Here is a 24,241-nt window from a genome sequence, read left to right as displayed (position 1 = left end):
TATTCAGGGTTTTATTTTGAAACAAACGATCTTTTGACCTTTGTAATGTAAATGCATGCTTTCACAATCTGTAGCATCTAAGTTTCCGGTTGTAATGTCATAAAAAGTAACATTCAGTGAAAGTAAACACTTTGAGTTGTAATAGCTCAAATTTATGAATTAATTTACTGTTGATTCTTTGTTTTAAGCACTGGCAGTAGAAAACAGAGAGTTCCATTTTAGTATATTATTTATATGCCAGCTCATTTCTTTTGTTCTTTGTATAAGACATTGACTGAATTTGATTCGCTCATATTTACAACTGAAGACACAGTAATATTAAGTTATTCACCAATTAATTAGTTGTCTTTCATTGCTCCATATTTTCTTCTTCTGTTATGGTAGTTGTAAGAGGATTTCTAGCTCGCCAGCGCTTGCTACAGAAGATGAGCATCAAACAGCAAGAGGTCACCTCAATCAAAAGCTTCTTGCAGAACGCTGAGGATATGGGATTGAAAACATATGATGCCTTGGTCATTCAAAATGCTTCTGACATTGCTCGGGAAAATGACCGGCTCCGCAATGAGATGAATGCTGCTTATCACAGGGAAAAGTTAGAGGCTAGAAACAGACCCGAAGAAGGCCACAAAAGGTAAGATGAGAAAACATCTACTGTGAAGAATTAAAGTATTTCTTCAGTTTTAGTGATTTCCTTCCCTGCTTAGGAAGTCATAGAAATTACTGAGGAATTACAAGAGGATTATCAATATATACTCAGCCTGAATCAGTGTTGTGCCTTAATTTTTTCTGTATATCAGGTAATTAAGTCTAGAAACTTAAGGACACCCCTAGTATCCTATTCAGGGGACACTAAGCTTTATAGGAACTTATTCAAGTCTCTGAGGCACTTATTTTTTACATAAATATTTTTTAATTCTACAATAAACAGATTATAGTTGAACTTTCATCAAACCAAAAGAACAAAAGAAAAATTCCTCTAAGTTAAAATTCCAACGTTGGGAAATTTCCAAGATGCTGGAAAACAGGAAGGCATTAAAATACAATAAAGTCCAGACTAAGAAATCCTGATTACTTATTGAACTAGGTGGATTGATTTGTAAGGAGAATTCCTGTTATTTAAAAATAGGCAAATGTGGGGTTTTTTTAACTCCTATCTGAGTTTTCAGGAATACCTATTTTACAAAACGTAAATGCTGGAGATCCTTTCTCTAGGAACTGGGTCCCTGATCTCTTTTCTCTCAGACAGCTGAATGGGCAGAGGTAGCATTTGCAGTTAATAGGTATGTGTCCATAGCAGGAATGTGTCTATAACTTGCTGGACATATAAATGTTTATTTTTCCATAGGAACTTAATTTTCATCCAGAACAATTCTCTTTGCTTTCATTGCTTTTGTCAGTGACTTTTATTAAAGTGAAAATGGCAGTGCATCTGCTTAATTAGCTTCAAATATCCCAGTGATTACATATTGGAGGAAATGCCTTTGTAGGAAAGACTGTAATTAAACATTACAGTGAAAACAAATTATCCACTGAGCACCATGCTTTCATCTTTAGCTATTTCATTTACTACATGGGCAGCTGGCTATATCCTGTGCATGAATTCCAGCTCTGCTGGTGATTTGCCATGCAGAAATACATTTTAAAAAAACAAATGCTCAGGGATTTGTTTGTAAAATGGAAGTATAGACATCTTCTTTCTAATACATTACCACTCTAAGTTAAAAGGTTTTCAATGTTTTGATTTTTTCAGGAATAAAGTGTTAGAAGAATTTTTGTTAAAAATCAATTTATTGGAAGCAGCTGATAAACATCATTCCTCAATACGCATTGTAATAGAAAAAAAAAAAGGAAAAAGTTGGATAGAAGTAAAACTCCAAAACTGCAATTCAAATAACTAAATGATGTCATAATTAATATTATTAAAATTATAGCTAATAATTAAGCTTAAACAGGAAGATCCATAGATATCTGGGTTGAATTTTCAAGCAGCCAGTTGAAAAGGTCATCTAATATTTTAAAGATTTGCATTATCTAAATAGAATTTATAGTTGTCTTTTCAGAAAATAATGATAAAGGCTCAGCATTTGCTGCCTCAGTAACTTTCTATTAAAATGGATTTCCCAGAAATTATCATTCAGATTGAAAACCCAGCTTTTGATTGTGTGTAACAATCAAAGTGTGAACAATTCATTCAGTGAATGTCTGATCAACAATATGAAACTGCTTAAGGAAGCTGCATTTGTGTGAAAAAGGGCCGGTGTCCTGATTTATCATGAAACAGGAAATGGAAGAAAGCTAGCAGCTTGATCTGGATTTGTTTGTCAGAAGATTACTACACACATCCCCTCAACACAGCAGGGGAGTTGTGAGATTGTTTACCAAAAAGCTGTTGTTATGTTTGCATGAGCAGGTTCATTGTTATCGCCTGAATAATGCATCTGGGCCTCTTTTCTGTGTTTTCAGAGCTGAAGACAAGGGTGGGAAGGTCTCTGAGGACAGCTTTGCCGGCTGTCGAACGCCTAAGCACTTTCATTCCAGCTCTGTCCCTGTCCCCATGGCAGTGGATGGCTTGGTACATTCTGCGGCTGGGTCATCCATCAGATCCCCCTCCCTGCACTCTGTGTTCAGCATGGATGATAGCAATAGCCTGCCATCACCAAGGAAACAACCTCCTCCCAAACCGAAGAGGGACCCCAACACACGACTGAGCGCTTCGTACGAGGCTGTTAGTGCTTGCTTGTCGGCAGCTTCTAAGGAAACCGCTAATGAAGGTTAGACAGAAAGGGAGAAGCGGTCGCAAATGTTACTCTACATTATTGATTTAATTTTTTCACTTTGATCCTTTTAAACACAGTCAAGCACCTTTGAAAAGTCCTGCTTTCCTGAAATATTTCAGTGGCAGTAAATAAAATTAGTCAATTTGTCATTTGTTTCCCAATCAGCAAATAATACTCATGTGTTGTAACTGCCTAGTTTGTCAACAACCAAAACCTATTTGCAGAACTCCCTCTAGAGACAAATGATCTGTCAATTTGAGCTATTCTACCCCACTGACCATTTTATTTCACTTTTCAAACTGTATGTTAGAATATCTTGCATCACTAAAACAGAATGCTCGAATCCTGAATTTCACCAAGTCAAACATTAAACTTTCTCCTACTTTTTCTCTATGTTCACATGAATAACTTATGTATTCAGTGGTTTGTGTTTGTGCCATAACTTGCTTACAGTGAATTTTTTCTTTGGAAAGAAAGTGCTATGAAAGTCCCAAAGTGTCTCAATGCATTATAGCGCATATAGAATGGTTTTGAGTTTGATTGTTCTATTCTCCTTCCCCCTTGAAATGAATGAGTAGAAGATGAAGGAAAGGAATGCATTCTGCTTTTGCTTGATAAGCCTGACTTGTCATGCTTTGTGTAAAGGATCCTCTAGGCTTATCAGGGAAGATCCTTCAGGTTGCATTTAAAGCTATGTATAACCATTCTCTAATCCTCCATACAATGGATGGAAACCTTTGCAGCTCCCTCTTGCAAAATAAATTCCGTTCTCATGTCCAGTTCATTAGATGCAAGTTCATTTTTCTTAACCACTTCCTTGCTCGTTCAGGCTCTGTGTAAAGAGAAATGAACTGTGTCCAATATACTTTTAAACTACTATGGTTTAAGGAGCTTTGTGGTGGTTTTGGCTTTCTGCGCCCAGCTCTGCAAGAGATGATTGATTTAAACAAAAAGCTTCAGCAGAGGTTTTTGAAAGAATGACAAGGTATATATGTATGTGTGGCCTTAACACTAAAGCTTGTATACACTCACACAACTACTTTGGAGTTCTTCTCATATGTATGAAACGATAGGACCGGTTTCCCTGCTGTGTACTAATTTTCCAAGAATTATATCAGTTTCCTGAGTCTTTGTCCAAAACCAGCTCTGATTTACACCACAAAATTTTGATCTTAAAAGACCAGTCACCGAGGTATCTAGTCTCTCCACTCCATACATGCCTGGAGGCTGTGAAAAGACATCTAGTTTAGGGGTGTTTTTAGTTAATTGCCCTTAGGCTATGGGATTCCCTAACTTTATAAATTATTTCCACACCCGCAGTACAAAAGAAGATGACATAGGCATAATATCTGTCTATAATTAGAGTTTTATAGATATCACATAAAAGGGGGATACTTCAGTTACTGGCAATAACATGTGTATTAGAGTAGCACCATGCTGAAACTCCTAGTTAAAAGCATGCCCCTTTCCCTTGGGGCAAAGGAATAACAAGCACATATTTCCATGTGTTACAGATCTTCCAGTGAGCATTTGGATTCAAAAGATATCTCCTCAGGTGTTAGTTTGCATCTTTTAATGGCAGTAGAGATTACCAAAACAGATTATATGCCCAGGTAGCAAAGGCTTGTGGTTTGGAAGCTGAAAGTTCTGTATTTCATTCCCTGATATATTTATACTTTTGATTGAATCCCTGTCTTTGTGACTGTTGCTCATTGTAAAACTCTAAGGGCAATATTTGACGCCTTAAAGTACTAGACCTGTGTAAGAAAAAAATGATCTGTTAATAACACAGACCTTTTTCACTTTTCTAGTACTGACCCGTCCAAGGCCACACAGTGATGATTATAGTACCATGAAGAAAATACCTCCCAGAAAACCAAAACGAAGTCCCAATACGAAACTTAGTGGCTCTTATGAAGAAATACCTGGCCAAAAGCCCGGAGATGTGAAACAGGCAAGCACAGTAGCTAAACCAGGTGGTTATGACACTGTGACAGTACAGAAAGCAGCTGCTTCTGATGGGCCACAACATGGCGTGTTGAATCTCTATATGTCACAAGAAGAAGAAGAAAATGAGCCTGTCTATATTGAAATGGTAGGGAATGCAATGAAAAGCAATTCTGCTGAAGCAGAAAGTCCAGAACAAGGAGAGTCTGTATATGAAGAAATGAAGTATTTTCTACCAGAAGAAGGAAGCAATGGTAATGGAATAATTCCAGTAGTGACTGGATCACCTCCTCTATTGTTTGAAAACAAAAAGAGTGTTAACATTGAAGATGGAACATTGGATGGAAACAGTCATGCAGCTTTGATCTATAAAGACCCCTGTGACATTCCAGCCCCTTTCCCTAACTTGCTCCCCCATAGGCCACCACTTCTTGTATTTCCTCCAACCCCTGTCACATGTTCACCTGCTTCTGATGAATCACCTCTAACACCGCTAGAAGTCAAAAAGCTTCCCGTCTTGGAAACCAACCTAAAATACCCTGTGCAGTCAGAAGGCTCAAGTCCATTATCACCACAGTATTCCAAAAGCCAGAAAGGAGAGAATGAAAGACCAGCATCTCCAGGCTTGGTTGTATTCAATGTTTCCAGCAAAGTGACTCCTCCTTCCACACCACCTCCTCCTCTCCCACCACCTCCTCCTCCAGTACCACCTCCTATTTCCTACCGGGCTTCTACACATTTTGCATTTCCTCCAGAGACTTGTGCTAGTTTTCTGATTAATACAGGGAAAACAAGTACAAACTCAGATCTGTCAAAAGTACCTCAGAGACCAAATCCTGCTCAAATTGGATGCTCATCTTCTCCATTCTCCAAACTGCCTTACTCCCCAAAGGTGGCAAGAGCAGATCACAGGAAATTGAACTCAAATTCATCATCTTCATTTCCATACAGTCCTACAAACTCAAGGTCGTTGACCAGTCCCCTTGATGAGTTAACTAGCTTGTTCAACTCAGGACGGAGCGTGCTACGAAAATCTGCAGCAGGACGTAAGATCAGGGAGCCAGAAGGTAAGACAGATTTCTGTGTTTCTACACCAAAACTTTCTTACATTGGAAGCTGATACAAAATACAAAACTACAAAATACAAAAATACAAGTACAAATACAAAACAAAAAGAGTCATAAGAAACACATATAGAAAATGCATTGCATATAAAAATGATAGATCTTCAGGTTTTCTCTGAGATGTCAACTTTTCTTTTACCACAATGTTTGTATGACACAAATTTAAATGGATTATTTTTATCATTCCAGCAGTCTCAGTAAAATAAACACAGATGTTACATCATATGAAAATGAGTTTATAGTATCAATCTATAGAAATACTTTGAATGAAATATATGTCTAGGCATCTGGTAGATAGCATGTATTTAATTTGAAGACTTTCTTTTAAGGTTTCATTATTTCCTTTCCATCAAACTCTGAATTTGATGATACAGCCATTATTATTTTCCTAAATAAATCTGAGACAGAGAGTCATGCAGCAAACTATATTTCCCATTTCTGTCCTTTTCTTCCTACCTTTCCTGTCATTTACATACACTTATGTATATACCCAGTGATTACTTGATATCCTGGCTTTCTGGCATCTGGAGAACATCTTTTGTATCTAGTGCAAATGCCAATTATAAAAAGAAGCTAAGCTTGCCATTTTGCTGAAGTTTTTTGAGACCACAATCTTCAGACATTATCACTTAATTATTTGCTTTGTCCAGGTAATAAAGGGTTTAATGTTGTTACTGGAACAAATCTGTGGATCTTATGAATACTGAAAATTCGTCCTGGTATTAACAGATTCAGTAGGTTGCTCTGTAAGAGTGAGTTGCTTCCGACCTAACTTTGTCCATCTAAAAGCTCGATATGTATGCATAAAATCCTTAGGCTATGAAGAGACAGTCATTCACAGAGTTTAATTCCTTCCATATATCTTTCTCCATTTGGTATGAGGAAAACCTACATGACTAAACTAGTAGAGTTGTAACTTCTAAGTGATTAAAGTTGAAGTAAATCCCAGTTCTGCATATCAATTACAACACTGACTCCAGTCTTCACATTAGTTTTCTGATTTAAAAAAAGAAGTCTCCTGCTGAAAATAGTTGGTGCACTGTATAAAGAAACTTCTCTCCCTAGTAGCATCACACAAACACAAAATTTTGTGATTTTAAAATTAAAAGTGAGAAAATCTCCAGTCTTTTTCCTCTGCTTCTTCACTTCTGTCTGTCCAAACAGCTTTCCTTAATCAAGAGCTCTGTGCGGAATATTCAAAATAGGCAATATAGAATCATAGAATCATTTAGGTTGGAAAAGACCTTTAAGATCATTGTGTGCAACTGTAAACCTAACACTGCCAAGTCCACCACTAAACCATGTCCCTAAGCACCACATCTACATGTCTTTTAAATACCTCCAGGGATGATAACTCAACCACATCCCTGGGCAGCCTGTTCCAATGCTTGATAACCCTTCAGTGAAGAATTTTTTCCTAATATCCAATCTAACCCTCCCCGGCACAATTTGAGGCCATTTCCTCTAGTCCTATCACTTGTTACTTGGGAAAAGAGACCAACCCCACCTCACTGTAACCTCCTTTCAGGCAGTTGTAGAGAGTGATAAGGTCTCCTCTGAGCCTTCTTTTCTCCAGACTAAACAACCCCAGTTCCTTCAGCTGCTCCTCATAAGACTTGTGCTCTAGACCCTTCACCAGCTTCGTTGCCCTTCTTTGGACATGCTCCAGCACCTCAATGTCTTTCTTGTAGTGAGGGGTCCAAAACTGAACCCCGTGTTAGAGGTGCGGCCTCACCAGTGCCGAGTACAGGGGTAAGATCACTTCCCTAATCCTGCTGGGCACACTATTTCTGATACAAACCAGGATGCTATTGGCCTTTGTGGTCACCTGGCTGTCGACCAACACCCCCAGGTCCTTTTCCACCAGGCAGATTTCCAGCCACTCTTCCCCAAGCCTGTAGCGTTGCATGGAGTTGTTGTGACCCAAGTGCAGAACCCAGCACTGAGCTTTGTTGAACCTCATACACTTGGCCTCAGCCCATCGATCCAGTCTGTCCAAATCCGTCTGTAGAGCCTTCCTACCCTCAAGCAGATCAACACTCCTGCTCAGCTTGGTGTCATCTGCAAACTTACTGAGAGTGCACTTGATCCCCTCGTCTAGATCATTGATAAAGATATTAAACAGGAGTGGTCCCAATACTGAGCCCTGGGGAACAACAGTTGTGACCAGCTGCCAGCTAGGTTTAACTCCATTCACAACTCTTTGGGCCATCCAGCCAGTTTTTTACCCAGAAAAGAGTACGCCTATCCAAGTCATGAGCAGACAGTTTCTCCAGGAGAATGCTGTGGGAAATGGTGTCAAAGGCTTTACTAAAGTCCAGGTAAACAACATCCACAGCCTTTCCCTTGTCTACTAAGCAGGTCACCTTGTCATAGAAGGAGATCAGATTAGTAAAGCAGGACCTGGCTTTCATAAACCCATGCTGACTGGGCCTGATCACCTAGTTGTCCTGTGTGATGATCTGCTCCATAACCTTCCCCAGCACGAAGGTTAGTCTGACAGACCTGTAGTTCCCTGGATGCTCCTTCCAGCCCTTCTGGTAGATGGAAATCACATTTGTTAACCTCCAGTCAACTGGGACGTCCCCGGTTTGCCAGGACTGCTGATAAATTAAAGTGACTTGGTGAGTACTTAAGCCAGTTCCCTCAGTACCCTTGAGTGGATCTCATTTGGCCCCATGGACTTGTGTATGTCTAAGTAGTGTAGCAGGTCACTAATCTTTTCCCCTTGGATTATGGAGGCTTCATTCTGTTCCCTGTCCCCGTCTTCCAGCTCAGTGGGCTGGCTACCCCAAGAACAACTGGTCCTACTATTAAAGACTGAGGCAAAGAAGGCATTGAGTACCTCAGCCTTTTCCTCAGCCTTTGCCACTATGTTTCCCCCCACCTGCAATACAGGATGAAGATTCTCCTTTGCCCTCCTTTTGTTGTTAATATATTTATAGAAATATTTTTTATTGTCTTTTACAGCAGTAGCCAGATTAAGTTCTAGCTGGGCTTTGGCTCTTCTAATTTTTTCTCTACATAACCTCATGACATCCTTCTAGTTCTCCTGAGTGGCCTGCCCCTTCTTTCAAAGGTCATAAGCTCTCCTTTTTCCTGAGTTCCAGCCAAAGGTCTCTGTTCAGCCAAGCTCATCTTCTTCCCCAACAGCTCCTCTTTTGCCACACAAGGGACAGCCTGCTCCTGTGCCTTTAATATTTCCTTCTTGAAGAATGTCCAGCCTTCCTGGACTCCTTTGCCCTTCAGCACTGCCTCCCAAGGGACTCTGTCAATCAGGTTCCTAAACAGGCCTAAGTCTGCCCTCTGGAAATCCAGGGTAGCAGTTCTACTTACTTCTCTGAAAACTGAAAACTCTATCATTTCATGATTGCTATGCCCAAGACCATCACATCACCCCAAGTCCTTTTCTGTTCGCAAACAGGCCCAGCAAGGCACCTTCCCTAGTTGTCTCCCTCACCAGCTGTGTCAGGAAGTTATTTTCCACACACTCCAGGAACCTCCTAGACTGTTTTCTCTCTGCTGTATTGTATTTCCAGCAGACATCTGGTAAATTGAAGTCCTCCACGAGAACAAGGTCTAGCAATTGTGAGACTTTTCCCAGCTGCTCATAGAATATAGAATATAGAATATTTCATCTGCCTTTTCATCCTGGTTGGATGGTCTGTAAGAGACTCCCACCATGATATCTGCCTTGTTGGCCTTTCCCCTGATTCGTATCCATAAACACTCAACCCTTTCACCACAATTGTCAAGCTGTAGACAGTCAAAACACTCCCTAACATACAGAGCTAACCCACCACCTCTCCTTGCCTATCCATTCTGAAGACTTTATAGCCATCCATTGCAGCACTCCGGTTGTGTGAGTCATCCCACCGTGTTTCCCTGATTGCAACTATATCATAGTTTTCCAGCTGCACGGTGGCTTCCAGTGCCTCCTGTGTGTTGCCCATGCTGTGTGCATTGGTGTAGATGCACATCAGTTAGGCTATTGATCCCGCCACCTTTTTTTGAAATATAAAACAAAATGGTAGAGAATGGGATAGCTTATCTTCTTATTCATTGTCCATTTTCCTACCTATAAAAACGAGTTTTTGTAAGTTCCATGAAAGTTAGTTGCTAGGTGGAGACAAGAGACTTATACTAGGAGAAAGGCTCCTACCAGCTATCAGGAAAACCATGGTGGACAGAACTCTTGTGAGTTCTCCAGACCTTGAAAAAGCTTTTATTGGACCTTGCATGTTCCTAGATGCCAAATTCAATCAGCCATGAGCTATGAACTGAGACTTCATGAGTTCTCAACCTCAAGAGACTGCCTTGTTTGTTATTCTGAGTATATGAATTTGATCAAATTGGTAAAGGAGATATTGCAGTAGTTTTGCTTGCTTTGGCAAAATTACTTGATAACATCCAATGCCTATAAATATATGTAGAATGTTCTTTTGGTTTCTGTAGGATTTTTTTTAAGTTGGGGACCTTGTTTTATTATATAGATAATAACATTTTTATCTGCTGGGAAGTAACTATTAAAGTCAGGTCTTTGGATGTATCTTCTCAAGGCTCTCTCAATGTACCTGGTGAGAAAATGTGGTAAGCCTACTCCAACCAAGTCACAAAACTGACCTTTACCTTAAAAAAAAAATGTTGCTTTGGGATGGAGGACTCTTGCAAACGCAGTTTTCAACTAAATGTGATCAAGATAGAGTTCAGCTTGGGTCTCCTGTGGGTTGAAGCTAGTGCATTAACAGAGGCTACCATAAAAAAACTCTAAATTTACTTTTTGCATGGAAAATGTTGTACTTCTAAATATTTCATCAAGGCAGCACTAAGTATGAAAGATCAAAGTTCAAGAAAGATATACGATAAAAAACCTGAATCAATATTTTATGAGCTAGGAAGCTAGTGTATACTAAGTGCGGTTACACACGAGCAGTTCAAGGATGAGAAGATGGATTGAAAGGAACAAAGAAATACAGGTGAATGTATATGTGTGTTTTTACAATTTGCCTTTTTTCATGTACTTCATGTGTTCAGCTAATTTCTAGGGTAACAGCCGGAAAAAAATATTTTTTATTTAACCTCCGATGCAAAGTAATAAGATGGCAATCAGCAGAGTGGACTCTGTTATGTAAAACTGGAAGTTGTCCATGTCTTACCCTCTGATTTTTTATCACCTACTGCCTAATGCATATTAAGTTCCTGGAAGCCTCCTCCCTTTCTTCGTTTTGTCATTTGTAGTATTTTATAGGAGATGATATTGTAAAAAAAAAAATAAAATACAAATTTATTGAAATTGAAGACATGGCCTAGAGCAGCACTCCATAATGTGCAATTTCCTTTATTTCCATAAGTTATAACCTGCCAACAACCAACAACTAAAACCAGAAAGTAAAATTGTGGTCTATTCTCAAGTCAAGGATAGTTACCTGTGGGAATCAATAAGTTTCTGTATGGGATCATCAGCCTTGGAGATAAAAGCCTCCTTGCCAATAAAAGTGCAATACAGACACATACCCTGACGTGCCTCCCTCTTGCCTGGAGGAGTAATTTCAAGGCCTAGAGAACACTGATGTCCTTTTGGCTTCTGACCTCTCCTTGGGAAATGATCGTCCAGAATTACAATAGAACAGATTTGTGGTTTTCTGATGGGTTGCAGACTTATTGTGAACTGAACTGAGAGCACTCTTCTTTCATAAAGGCAACAAAAAGATTACTCAAATGGCAACAACTTTCATTGCCTGGTCGCCTAGCCTGGCCATGTTTTTTATACAACAGTAGCATCTACTGGTTCAAGCAAGATCAGGATCATATAGTATGCAATTTCTTGCAAAATAGTTTACATGTAATAAGAGAAGTTTTCTGCTCTACAGAACTTATAGTTTAAATAAGCAAAACTGTAACAGGTGAGAGCTGAGGTAAAATTATTTCTCCAAGGTTGAAAAGAGTTGTCATTGAAGCTACAGCTGTATTGTTAGACAGGGATTTCCTTTTACTCCATATAAAATGAGACTTGAGTGCAGATAAGTGATAATACTCACACAAAATTTTCTTCTATTCTCCCTGATTTCTAAAAGTAGAATCTTTAGTTTGTAAGACAGATAGAAACTGAATGGTCATGTGCAGAGCTCCTATTCAGATATTTCTAGACAGGACCTTAGATTTGAAACTAGATTTCATGAAACCCAATTCAGTGCCTTAATCACAAACCCACATTCTCTAGCAGAATATACAAATATTGCTAACTATTCAACATATAAGACATTCCTTATATAAGGAAGAGACAATTACATGTTTAAGCATTTCATATTAAGTATTTGTGGAACAAGGACAGAGTTTTCTTTTCCTCAACATGGATGAATGATACTCAGATTCCTACGTTGTAGTGTTATTTCTTGATTGGTACAATTGATACTAAATTATTCCATACAAAGGGAAATCGTTTCAGCACCAGAACAAAAGATGGAATAATTCCCAGCCTATCATCTATGCTCAGATTGACAGAGTGAGTATTCATGTGGATTCTAAAGGGAAAGGAGCAAAGGAAATGTGATTTTCCCTTACCTGGATGAATTTCCTTACCGTCATTGAGATAAAGACAGAATACCTTCTCTCCTTCCTGCTTGTTGAGAAAAGATTGGTGTGGATGCTTGACTTCTGTGTCTGAGCAAAATAAAATATGCAAACTTGCAACCCCAGATTTAGATGCCTAAGAAATAAAATTAGGAAGACCTTTCCTTTATGTAGGTCACCAATATATAGACTTCCAAGTTTTGTGAATTATTGTTAGTGTTTCAATACAAGTAGATCTATCTGTATATGCAAGTCTATACATGCTTCAGTGGCCTATTCCTTTCCTAAACAGTTTAGTAACTTATATAGTAAAAGAAAAGGCATGCAAACATTAGATCGTTAACAAAATAGCGACACTGTTCAAATGTTTGCCCAATATCTTTGGCATCCATTATCAACATGAATCCTTTCTTTACCTACTTCCTAAATGTGGTATTTCCAAGGCAGATAGCTTCACATATCAGTGGATTATTCCACATTCTCCAGTTTAAGCACTGGAAGTCACAGGAAGATACAACTGACAAATAATACAGATATTTAGATGTACATAGTTGAGACTAAAACTTGCCAGATACTCTTTATTGAAATTGACTCAAACTTGGAAAATAACAGGATTTAATGTGTATGTATGGGAAGTATTTGTCCTGTCAAAGGGAGGTATCTCTGATAGCTAGTAAATAATTTCCCTCTGTCAGCAGATTAGAGCAAGCTATTGTGCAGCTAACATCTCAACACTGGCTGCAAATTAAATCCCCACTGGGGTTTCTGAGATGAAATCCCAGTCCCTTATCCTCTGAGCCACTCAGCTTTTCCTCTTAGGCATCTTAATAAAGATAATATTCATATCTGCATCTCATTATTCCTACATTATATTGACATCATGTAATAGTTTTACTTTCTTTGTGGCAAAAGCTAACAACTTACAAACCATGAGTAATACAGAAAGCTGTGTTTTCACCTTTTATCTTTTACCTGTGAATGCTAGAGGAATGATTACATGAGGCATTGGACTTCTGTAACATCTTTCAAGTAAAATTCTCAAAGCATTAAAACTTTAATGAATTAAGCTTCACAACACTTCTCAGAAAGAGATTAATATCTGTTTATATAATTGCCTTAATTACCAGGGAGTGAGGGTGACTTTCTGTGACTAATTTTCAGATTAGATATCTAAACACAGGAGAGTCATCACTCTCTGATTCACTATGGACTACTTGCAGCTCTCAATCTGAATCTCTTGCAGTAGTACAGAAAAGTGGGAGGAAGCCAAAGCACTGCTAGTAAGAGTTTAATGCAAGTCATAAAAAAAGGCCCATACTTGGCTAGCCATAGATGCCCTATGCAGAAAAGTACAAAGGAGGAAACAGAACTGATGGCAATACAGTTGCCATCCAGCCCATGCTGGGTGTTTTTTTTGACAAAACAAGTGTGGTTTGCATTACTGCAGCAGAAAAAGGGGTTAGAAGAGTCTAGAGAAAGTACCCTCCATACCTGTTTGCAGAATATATATGAACTGTTTTACAGCCTGAAAGATACCACCTTAACCTGCAGTCTTCTCCTCATCTGTAAGTCTGCCATTATCTGGATAATTTCTCACAAAAAAATCTGTTGTTTTAGGATAAACACTATATACCAAGAATAATTTTCCATTTCAGACTCTCTGAAAACTAGTATATTTTACTGCTGAAAAGTTTTTTGGGTTTCTGTTATGACGATGGTTTTTTTTTCACTGTAGCATTTCTCTTCCTGGTTGATTTCACTATTTGTTCTTACAGTCTAAAATCATTAATGTGTAATTTGCTTTTGTTTTCTGTTCTGACATGGAAAAGAGTCTTTGTGTGTGATTAAACAATTTTAACCTGAAGATTATTAGAAGAACAAATCAAGTCTCATTTTCAGTTGAAAAAAGAATGGATATTGTCATAAACATTTATTATATTAATTTTGCATTTTAAATGCTTTTATTAAAAATAAAATCAAATCCTTAGCACTCCTCCACACATTTCCAAAGCCTATATCCAGTCAAATAGAGGGAGGAGACTGTGCAGCCCCAGGATCACACAGGAAATATCACTGCATTTTTGACATGATCTTATACTGTATGTATCTACAGCTGTCAGAAAAGGATTCTGGAGTAGACAGACCCTTAGTCTGACTCAGTACAGGCTCTCTCATGTTCATAGTCGCTGCTTAACAGGAAGGATATTGAGGAGAAGTAATTGCACCGACTTTTCTGTTCCTTTTACATGGTCCATTTCTGAGAACTGCAGGCATGCCTTTTAAATTACTGATTCTTTTTTGCTTTCTTTCCATTTTTTTTTTCCAGATTTATTTTTCCAGATTTATTTTGTGTTCTCTTCGCCATGTCTGATACTGGAGCACAATAACCACACCATACTGGCATTTGAAGCCCATAGATTTTAATGATATCCCACCTTTAATAGTTACTTTGATCATTCAGGTAGACATTTACAGGATTATTATTTTCATAACAATGTATTTTCTTCACCATTTGATGCAACATCATTGTTCCAAATTCAGCAATTGTTCAGGAAGTTGTCTCATTACTAATGGTGTTGTGGGCTTCTTTAAATAGTGAACAGTCTTCAGTATTTTTTATCTGTGATCCAAGATACAGAACCACAAAGGGCTTTTTGTTTAGGAACCACTGCATCACTAACTGTAAACCAAAGATACATTAATGTGAGAAATTAGCCATATCTGCGAGAACAAGGAAATTGAACTATAGCACAATTCCATTCCTGATACCAACCAAGAATATGGCTATTTGACGTTAAACATCATATCACTTGGTTTTACAGTACTACAGGCATTTGGGACATAGTGGAGAATGAACTTTGAACACACATTTTAGAGAAAATCTCTAATTAAGCTCTCAACTTGAGTGAGAAATCTGTTCAGATGCTTTTAACTTATTTACATCCATCTCAGCATTAAATCATCTTTTTCATAGAGCCTCAGTAGAGAACAATAATTCCATTTCACAGAAAATGTCAAGATTGTGACATTTATTTTTATTTTGCCCTGGAATGAAAATAAAGCATTCTGAAATTCTGTGCAGAAATAAATATTCTTTCATGTCCAGTCTTTCAGAAATGTTTGGAGAGTATTGAAATAGTTTGTCTCAAACATAGTAAAATTTTTCATACTTGGAAATGTTAACAATTAGTGTTGACTTTTTATTTTTGGACCTAGATGAGTTCAAGAGTGGCCATTTCAACACCAATCAGGTTGTCATTTAGGGGTATGTCTACACAGCAATCAAAGATGTGTTATAAACAAACCAAGCTACTTCTAAACTCACTGGCTCAGGTATCCAACAGCAATGCAGTTGTGACTGCGCAAATTCCCACTCCTCAGTAATGACTCAAAGTTCTTGACAGGACTCATGCAGCTCACCATGAAACTCTATAGAGCCATGTGTGTTGATGGTGTTCCAGTTTCAGCATTTTGTGGGGCTGAATGGAGAAACAAGACAGTTAGAAAGGGACTGGGAAAAAGACTTGATCATAAGTGTGAGGGTGCCTTGACCCTCATGCTCTCTCCACACCACTGCACTCTGCTGTTGAGAGGGTAGGAGAGTGTTTGGAAGTGGAGCACTGGAAGTAGGAGTAGCAGTTTGGGGAATCTGTCTTCTCCCTGAGGGCACTAGTGAGTGGGAAAATAAACCTTCAATTTCAGCACTCTTTTGGATTGAGTTTTCACTCTATTTTAAAATGCAAAACATGAAAATGAATTTTATCCTTTATGTGGTGCAATTTTTAAAAGAAAAAACATATGAAAAAGTTAGATCTGAAGTTCCACATTTCATTATTTCTTTTAGCTCTTTCCTTAAGGGCTGGTTGCAGTATGATGCTGACATACTAGTAGTATGTAGTGACAGTTTTTAGCCACAGGTTGGCTATATTTGTGCACAGTATGGATGTCTATCACACTGCATCTGTGATAGCCATATGTTCTTGCTTTGAGGTTCACAGAGGTGTCATTGACCATCACTGTATCCCTTCAAAATGAACTTAAAAAGAAGCTAAAGAAATATCTAAATTCAATTTTTTATGTTAGAAGCTCACTTCAAAAGCAATTTGGGAATGTTGTCTGAGAGATTTTCCAGAATAGCTGTCCTTGTTTGGTGGGCAGGATTACAGTACAGGTGATCCAAAAATATTCCTTGGATTGTCCCTCAGGATCTGCTCAAACAATTTATTTGCCCAGTGCAGACACTTACACTAAGACTTCTGCATTGCAGTCGACGCCAGAGCTGGTATGAGAGATATCCTGAAAAATCTCTGTAGAAGTATACTGTGGGAAAAGTAAATAGAACTGATGTGATGTTGTTGGCAGTAGAAAATCCCTGTCTGTTTGTTTGTTTGGGGGGTTTTGTTTATTTTTACAATATTTGCAACTGTGAGGGGGAGGAAGGTTGAGACAGTGTCTCATCACATAATTCCTTCCAACAGCAGCTAAAGCCCAGCAGTAATGGCTGTTCTGTTACTGAGATACCACACACAAATGTAAACAAACTTAAATGTCTGCCTTCAGAAAGAACTGCTGCATCCACATTAGTTAGAAGAAAGCAGTTTTTAAAAGTGAAGCTGTGTTTCTTACTAAATTGCCTCCTCCTTTTCCAGCACACCAGCAGTTTTTTAACCACATAAACAAGAAATAGACTCTTTGGTCAGCCAATCAACGCACCTAACAGTAAACAAAACTATTACAGAGTAAAATCATCTACTTTTTTCCATATTAGACTTGAAAAGGTGGGCAACATGGGAACCTGGAGGGAAGAAATGTTTCTCCTAAGGCAGGAAATTATTCCAAGGAGTGCTGCCCTCCTTCCTGCCCTCTGTGGTTAGTAATGGACCTCAGAAAGGCCTGCAGAGTTCAGTTCCTAGAGAAGATGGAGTAAATGAGACTTCCAGTCTCTGAAACACATGCACTGGCTGGTCTCTAGCACACTTGCTGCATTGAGAAAGTATTTCAAGTTCTTGCTCAGATACTATCAAGTAGGAGAGGTGGCAGCCTGTTCAGATATTCTTCATCCATTACCAGTATTTAAGAAGACATTTTTCTCCACTTCAGCAGCAGTTCTTTTGTTTCATATTGGGAACAACCTGGAGTCCTCCAGACGGGGAAAGAAGTCACTTGCATTATCTATCTCCCCCACCAACTCTGAAAGTTTACCTGACCCAGAGATGTCCCTATCATTACTTCTAGGAAGGAGGGAAGGGTTTGAGGCTTGTGATGATTGTCACTGAAATAAATGTAAAATAAGAGCACAGTCTTTCCACCAGCACAAATCCATCAGAGAAGAAAGCAGAAGAAACCTTTCTGTTCTAAATGTATATTTTCCATGGCTGTGAAGTGATTTACAAAAAGCTGATTGAGCTGTTGGTTCTTAAGGTCTGAACCAGACCTAGGAGTTCCTGCAGTTGCTTCAGAGACTTCCTTCTCACTACCAGCCTTTTCTTCTGAACTCTGGCTGATTGGTGTCACACTAACATGATATTCCTCAGAGGAGCTCTTTACCTCCAGCAGTGAGTTTGCCACTTGATGTTCTTCATTGCCTGCATCTCCTCTCTTTGCTTTCCAGTGTTCATACAGAGCTTCCACAAATGCACCTTCCCAGAGCAAATAAATGGTTTGTTTCTGTATTTACCTGCGCTGTTGAAGAATGCAGCTTCAGGAGTGGCTTGTAACACCATCTGATAATTCCATTTACACAGCTCAGAGAGAAAGGGTGCTGGAAGTGATAGTACAAATTCATTGCTGCCTATCCTAGGAGCATCATTGCAGGGGGAAAGCCTAGACAATTGCTGCTGTAAGGGCAAGCTTTGTGAGGTGAAATAAATCAATGAATAATTATTGCCTCTGACGGCAGCGGCAGCCAGCAGCACAGCTATAATGGTGAGACAGGCAGTACACGCTAATAGACTGGGGGAATCCTGTCTTGACAGTTTTCATCCTGCTCCATTTCTTTCAGCAAATAAGATGCATATGTTTGCTTCCAGCTCTCAGCAGACAAAGTAAACAGCCATGCTACAGCAGGTCACAGTGTGACTTCATGTGGGTAAACTGAACTACTCTGAAGCAATATCCATTTATCCAGTGAAAGGACACCCAAGACAACATGTGCTGAGGGTAGCTAGCAAACACCATGGACAAGGAATGTCTCAACAATAAGTCAACAAAACAGGAAGTGCCAAGGGCAATTGTCAAGGTGCAACAAAACACAGTGGTAAACACTCGAGCCAAAATAAAATGGCTTGTTCTTATTTAACTTTCCTCTCCCTTTCCTTCATCAAAAAATATTTGCATAACTTCTGCAGTGGCCATCTTTTTTCTTTTTTGCCTCACTTCACAATGTCCACTTAGCACAGTAAATGTAACAAATATTCAGTGTTGGCTGCTAGGATTCAGTGTATTCCTGACTCTTCCAAGAAAGAGTGAGAGCACAGATCAGGAATCCCTTCTGTCTGTCTTGTCTATCAGATCCTGGCTAATAGTATCCTTCAGTTCTCTTATTCATATGTATAATGACAACCTGCTTGATTTGAAATTTCCATTTTGCTGGATGCCAGCCACAGGTTTCAAGGAAATCAAGCTATTTAGCTTTTCAATTCCATGGTATCCCAGGTACAAAAAGCTTCTCCTCCTGTATTACATTAATTTACCTGCTAGAATATATGTGTTTTCCAGATTTCATAGTTACTAATAAAAAATTAAAACCACATATTGATTATTGGTTACAGAAAAGTCATGTTTGCCACGGATAAAGAAATAATGTTTGACATTATCCTGGGATTTATTAAAGGCATTAAATGATAAGAAGTGGAACTATTTCCCCCCCTTTTTTTTTTCACATATTTCTTTCCATAATTATATATTTTTGTAGGTTTCATTTCTTTGTGGAAAAACTTTTAAGCTTTTTCTATACTATTTGTGGTTTCTGTTTTATGGGGCCAATGATTTTGTCAACCAGGACAGAGACTGTTTCTACTTTAGGACCTAGATACATCCTGCATAGCTTATGGCACTGGAATTCCTCAGCTGGGAAGTCAGCTTTAGTTCTCTGTTTAATTAATGAAAAGGAACATGTGCCTTAAAAGGATGGTCCAGGTATGAGTCTAATAAGATCAAGAGGGTGTATGACTTCTATTTACACTAGCGCAAAACTAGGGAAAGCCTGCTCTCCCCATACAGTCAGGAAGAAACTTTTAAATATGCCGTCAACAAAAACTGTACAACAGTTCAGTGTCCCACTAGCCCCATCTGCTTTGATGTTGCTTTTCTTCCATATTTTTTTCCTTTTTTTCCTGAGATGGACTTAATGTTGACCACTCATTTTTGATTGTGGTAACTAGTGCTGTCAAGGTGAAGGGCTTTGTCTGTTTTAGTAAATGAGCCATTGCCAGGAAATCTCCTGGGTATGGCAGCTCAATCCTCCATGCAGTCAAAGTGCTAGAGCAGTACCTGGCATGGTTTTGGACCTGGCAGTCTGGCCCCCCTCCAGACAGATCTGAGCATGGTTCAGGAAATGGCACAGGCCAGGGACTATTCCCAGTAGACAACTTGGATGCAGCCTCTCTGTTGTGAAGGGCAAGAAATTGTAATAGCATAGACATGCGTGTCTTACTATTTGCCTCAGGGCCAGAGAACAGTGATGATCACATCTGAATTACCAGGATAGACAAAGCAAGAGGCCCTCTGTTTTTACCCAGTATTATGGATCCCTTGGTGCTTTGGCAGTGCTGCACAAAGTATCCAAGGTAAGCATGAATCTGATCCAAAACCCACTGAAAGAAGTGGAGGGCTTCTGTTGTTATTAATGAGTTTTCAGTCAGACTGTAAATGAGCACTAAATGTTAAAAGGAGAAGGATTTGAAAAAAAAAAACATATCAAGACAGATATTCATTATGGATATACCTACTTTTAAAGGTAGGGCTTTGACAGAAAAGAAAAATGCAACCCAACTAGGTGAGTTACTGCTGGGCTTTTAATAACATACTGGGTTTGCATGTCTTGCTGCACAGTCTGTGGTGATTCCACCTAAATACTGATATCAGTCATTGATTTATACTTTGCTTTAGGCTTTATTAAATAGGCTAAATACATAATACAAACTTAATAGTTTCTCAAAATGTTTCAGTATTGCACTTTAATCTGTCATCTGAATAGAGACTGTACTGGCCCATTTTCTAATTTGGTGATAACAGCATTAATTCAGCCTAAGTACTACTTATGAAATAACTATGACGTTTGGGACCCTACATTTTATGTTTGAGAAAAAAGAGCTTTATAATAGGATATTTGGAAGTCATAACTCAATTGAAAGAGTTTAAGTTATTCTTTTGACAAAAAGGTTATATCATGTAGACTTTCAGTGCATTTGGTTTCTTTTAAGAGTGAGATAATGACTCAAAAGGAAAATGAAAAGCAGATATATTAAATATTTTCCATGATTGCCATACTCTGACTTTTCTTTCCAAAATAAGTGAAATTTTAGTCCATCCTATGCCTTATAGCTTTGTCATGAGTTTTAAACTCAGTCTTTTCCAGAAACACTGAGAATAACAAGCAAATGTGGATTTTGTGAGTTGCCTCTTTTGCATACCTTTCCTCTTACACTTTTCAAGTAATGTTGATGTAATTAGTTATATGGGCTTATTGGAATACAGAGCTTGCTTGTAAGGAAATAACTGTTACACTTTGATTTGCCATACTCTGATTAAATGCACTGTACATGTGATTGCTTCCAGTTAGTAACTATGCTGCAGTTGAGGGGAAAATTTTTCCCCCAGTCCAAATATCCGCACATCCCTGTAGTCCATACATCCTCATTAACCGCAAGATTAGTCAGAACAGAATTTGACTGAGTCAGAGGTATCTTTCTGGCAAAGTCAGTCTACCGAAATAATCCAAATGCTGTTCACTGTTGCAAAGAACCTGTAGGTTTTCACTTAAAACTTATATTCCTTTTATAATCATGAACTCCCACTATGCTCTTACAGCTGATACCTCTCTGTAGCTAGTCTCTCACAAGTAGGCATGGATGACTCTTCAAATAACATTTATTACTAACTGGAAACTGTTAAGATGCTGTTACTTAAAAAAAAAAGGAAAAAAAAAGTTGAAACCTGGTAAATAATCCTTCCATCTGGTGCGAACAGCAGAGCACAAGTCTGAACAACAAGCTAACGTTCAGTGTGTTGGTGAAGATGTTCAACTGTAGGAACCATACCACAGCTTTTTCTTTTCCTCTCTCCTAAAGTATTTCTGATAGTTTCAGAAAGCTAAGGGGTAAGAGAGCAGTGCATACTTGTATCTGCAGAGATTCATGGAAGCAGGGAGAAGTTGACATTAATGTGGAGAAAAGTCCAAACTTCTATATTAGGTGACTGAGAAAACATGAGGGTGAAGTTAATTTCAGACCAATATTTGATAGATAAAATAGGAATCAGTAGGAATTTTCTAAGTCTTTAGTGTTAACAGAGGGCTTGCCTATATCTCTTATAATTGCCCACAGTATTCCTATCTAAGATACCACTGTGCAATGATAAACTGTGTGAAATAAAATATTATGATAAAAAGTCAGGAGACACCTTTGTTATGCTCAGGGATATTTGGGGTAGCGGAAGGCAGGACAGAGAGGGATACCCCAGTACAGAAGATAAAGTCAGGGCCTTCTGGCATGATAAAGCTATTGAAAAAGCAGATGCAAAGTGCTACATCTGGGAAGGAATTACCTCTTACAATGATATAGGCTGGGGACAGACTGTCCTGGGAGCAGCTCTGGGGAAAGGGTGATGGAGGCCCTGGGAGCTGGGCAGGAGCTGGCAGTGAGCCCTGGCAGCAGAGATGGCCAGCAGCATTTGGGGCTGAATTAGCAGGAGCACAGCCAGGAGGTCAGGGCAGGGGTTGTCCCATCTGCCCAGCACTCATTAAATCACATCTGGGTACCATGGCCAGTTTGGTGCCTCCCAATGCAGAAAGACACCAATAACCTGGAGTGAGTTCAGCCCCGTGACACTCAGGGCTGGAGGGTGTCCCCATGAGCAGAGGCTGGGGCATCGGGGCTTGTCCAGCCTGGGGCAGAGGCGTCTTCAGGGGCAGCTCACAGCCACCCCAATGCCTGTGAGGAGGGGATGGAGAGGGGACAGCTGGGCCCTTCTCAGCCCTGTGTGGCAGGACAACAAGGTACGGCAGGCGTGAGCTGAAACGAGAGGGGTTGAGGCCGGGTACTGAAACCTCTCCCAGTGAGGACAGGCAGGCCAGGGGGCAGGCAGAGGGACAGGCTGCCCAGGGAGGTTGGGCAGGCTCCATCTTTGGGGGTTTCAAGACCTGTCTGGGCAAAGCCCTGAGCAACCTGTGTCTAACCTCACAGCTGGCCCCGCTTGGAGCAGGGGTGCACAAGGAACCTCCTGAGGTCCCTTCCAACACGAATTACCCAGTGATCCTAGGTAAGTTTTGTTGCACTGGGACAGTGCACTGGTTGCACCTGACTAAAGCATCCTCTTGTTATCCTATTTATAGAAAAGATTTTCTTCAGAAACTCCCCCATTTTACACAGGAGTCCAAAATAAATGAACAGTACTTGTTTGCTAGGGATACATTCTGGCTTCTCCAGGAGTCTTTTAGAAGTTAGCCAACCTATGCGGCTATACTTTTTCCGTAGACTCACATGAATCTGTTCCAAGGAGCTGAAGATGCCTATATATAGGAAATTAGTGCAAGTACCTTTATATAATCCAGATTACTTTGAAACAAAATACAGGCTTCTTTCCCACCCCCAAGATTAATTAACTAAGAAACAATGAAGTGTATTTTTACTATATAGTCTTCTATTTAGAAACTAAAGGTGTGCATTTCTTACAATGACTGAATAGAGCAAATGGGATAATGATCTCTATCTAGATAGTTGTCCCAAAAGATACACTGCATATCTGTCCACTACTTGTTTCTGTCAATTTCAGATGATATTTCAGCTCAGTAGTAGCTATCCACAATTCTTTGTAGTATTTCATCTTACAGGTATAAAGGAGAAATGACAACCTTTTTTTTTTCCAAGAGCCCTTCATGAATGCCATGAAAAGATATCAGTGCACCTATGAAACAAAAGGCTTCTGCAAATAGGAATGCAAGGAAAAGTCTTTCTACTTGCACATTCTCAAATGAATTGCAGATGTCAGGCAAATCAATAAATCTTTCGGATATCAAGAAAAATAAGGATCCCAGCCACTTCCCTCGAGACTCTTTATGTAAAAGGTGGCACAATAATTATGTAGGTGGATTATGATCTATAGGCAAGTGCACTGACTATTAACATCTAAAAGTGACATTTCCTTTTCAGACAAATTTAATATGAGCTGCAAAGATGCATTTTGAAGTCAACTTGCTTGTACAAAAGCTAAATCAGGCATGCTCTTATAATTGTACTGTATGCATTTTCCAGCTCAGACTCTGGTTCTACCGCCTCTCCCAAGTCAGTTACTGTGGGTAGAGCTGGCCTAATTTTTTCAATACTTAGCACATTTGCCTAAATATGCAGTTTATGAAACAGTGCCACTGAAACACTCCAATCAGATCTGGCAAAAAAGAATGATCAGGGAATGAGGGCAAGGGAGGGAGGAAAAAAAAAAAAAAACATTGAAATGTTTTATTCTGACAGCTTGGAAATTAACTTTTTGACTTTTCAAGACAGCTTTTTTGTTAGAAGAGGAAATGTTAAGAAAGATTCAGAGTTAGATAACTGAAAGCTAAGCAAAAATAAGAAAGCCCTTTTCAATGAAACATTTCAAGTTAAC

The 24,241-nt window shown here is 39.1% G+C and overlaps 1 protein-coding gene across 3 annotated transcripts in view; it reads left to right on the top strand.

Annotated features, from left to right (window-relative positions):
- The window catches only part of MYO16 (myosin XVI), a 403,249-nt gene that overhangs the window by 349,823 nt on the left and 29,185 nt on the right, over positions 1-24,241 (top strand). For all 3 annotated transcript variants that reach the window (XM_074859294.1, XM_074859293.1, XM_074859292.1), the window contains exons 30-32: positions 385-631; positions 2,464-2,771; positions 4,589-5,791. In XM_074859294.1, coding sequence (XP_074715395.1) covers positions 385-631; positions 2,464-2,771; positions 4,589-5,791 — 1,758 coding nt within the window. The remainder of the gene's footprint in view (positions 1-384; positions 632-2,463; positions 2,772-4,588; positions 5,792-24,241) is intronic.

Source organism: Strix uralensis, chromosome 2 (genome assembly GCF_047716275.1).
Source record: "Strix uralensis isolate ZFMK-TIS-50842 chromosome 2, bStrUra1, whole genome shotgun sequence".
Lineage (NCBI taxonomy): Eukaryota > Metazoa > Chordata > Aves > Strigiformes > Strigidae > Strix > Strix uralensis.
Note: the sequence above shows the minus strand (reverse complement) of the source record. Positions and strands in the feature narration are given on the sequence as shown.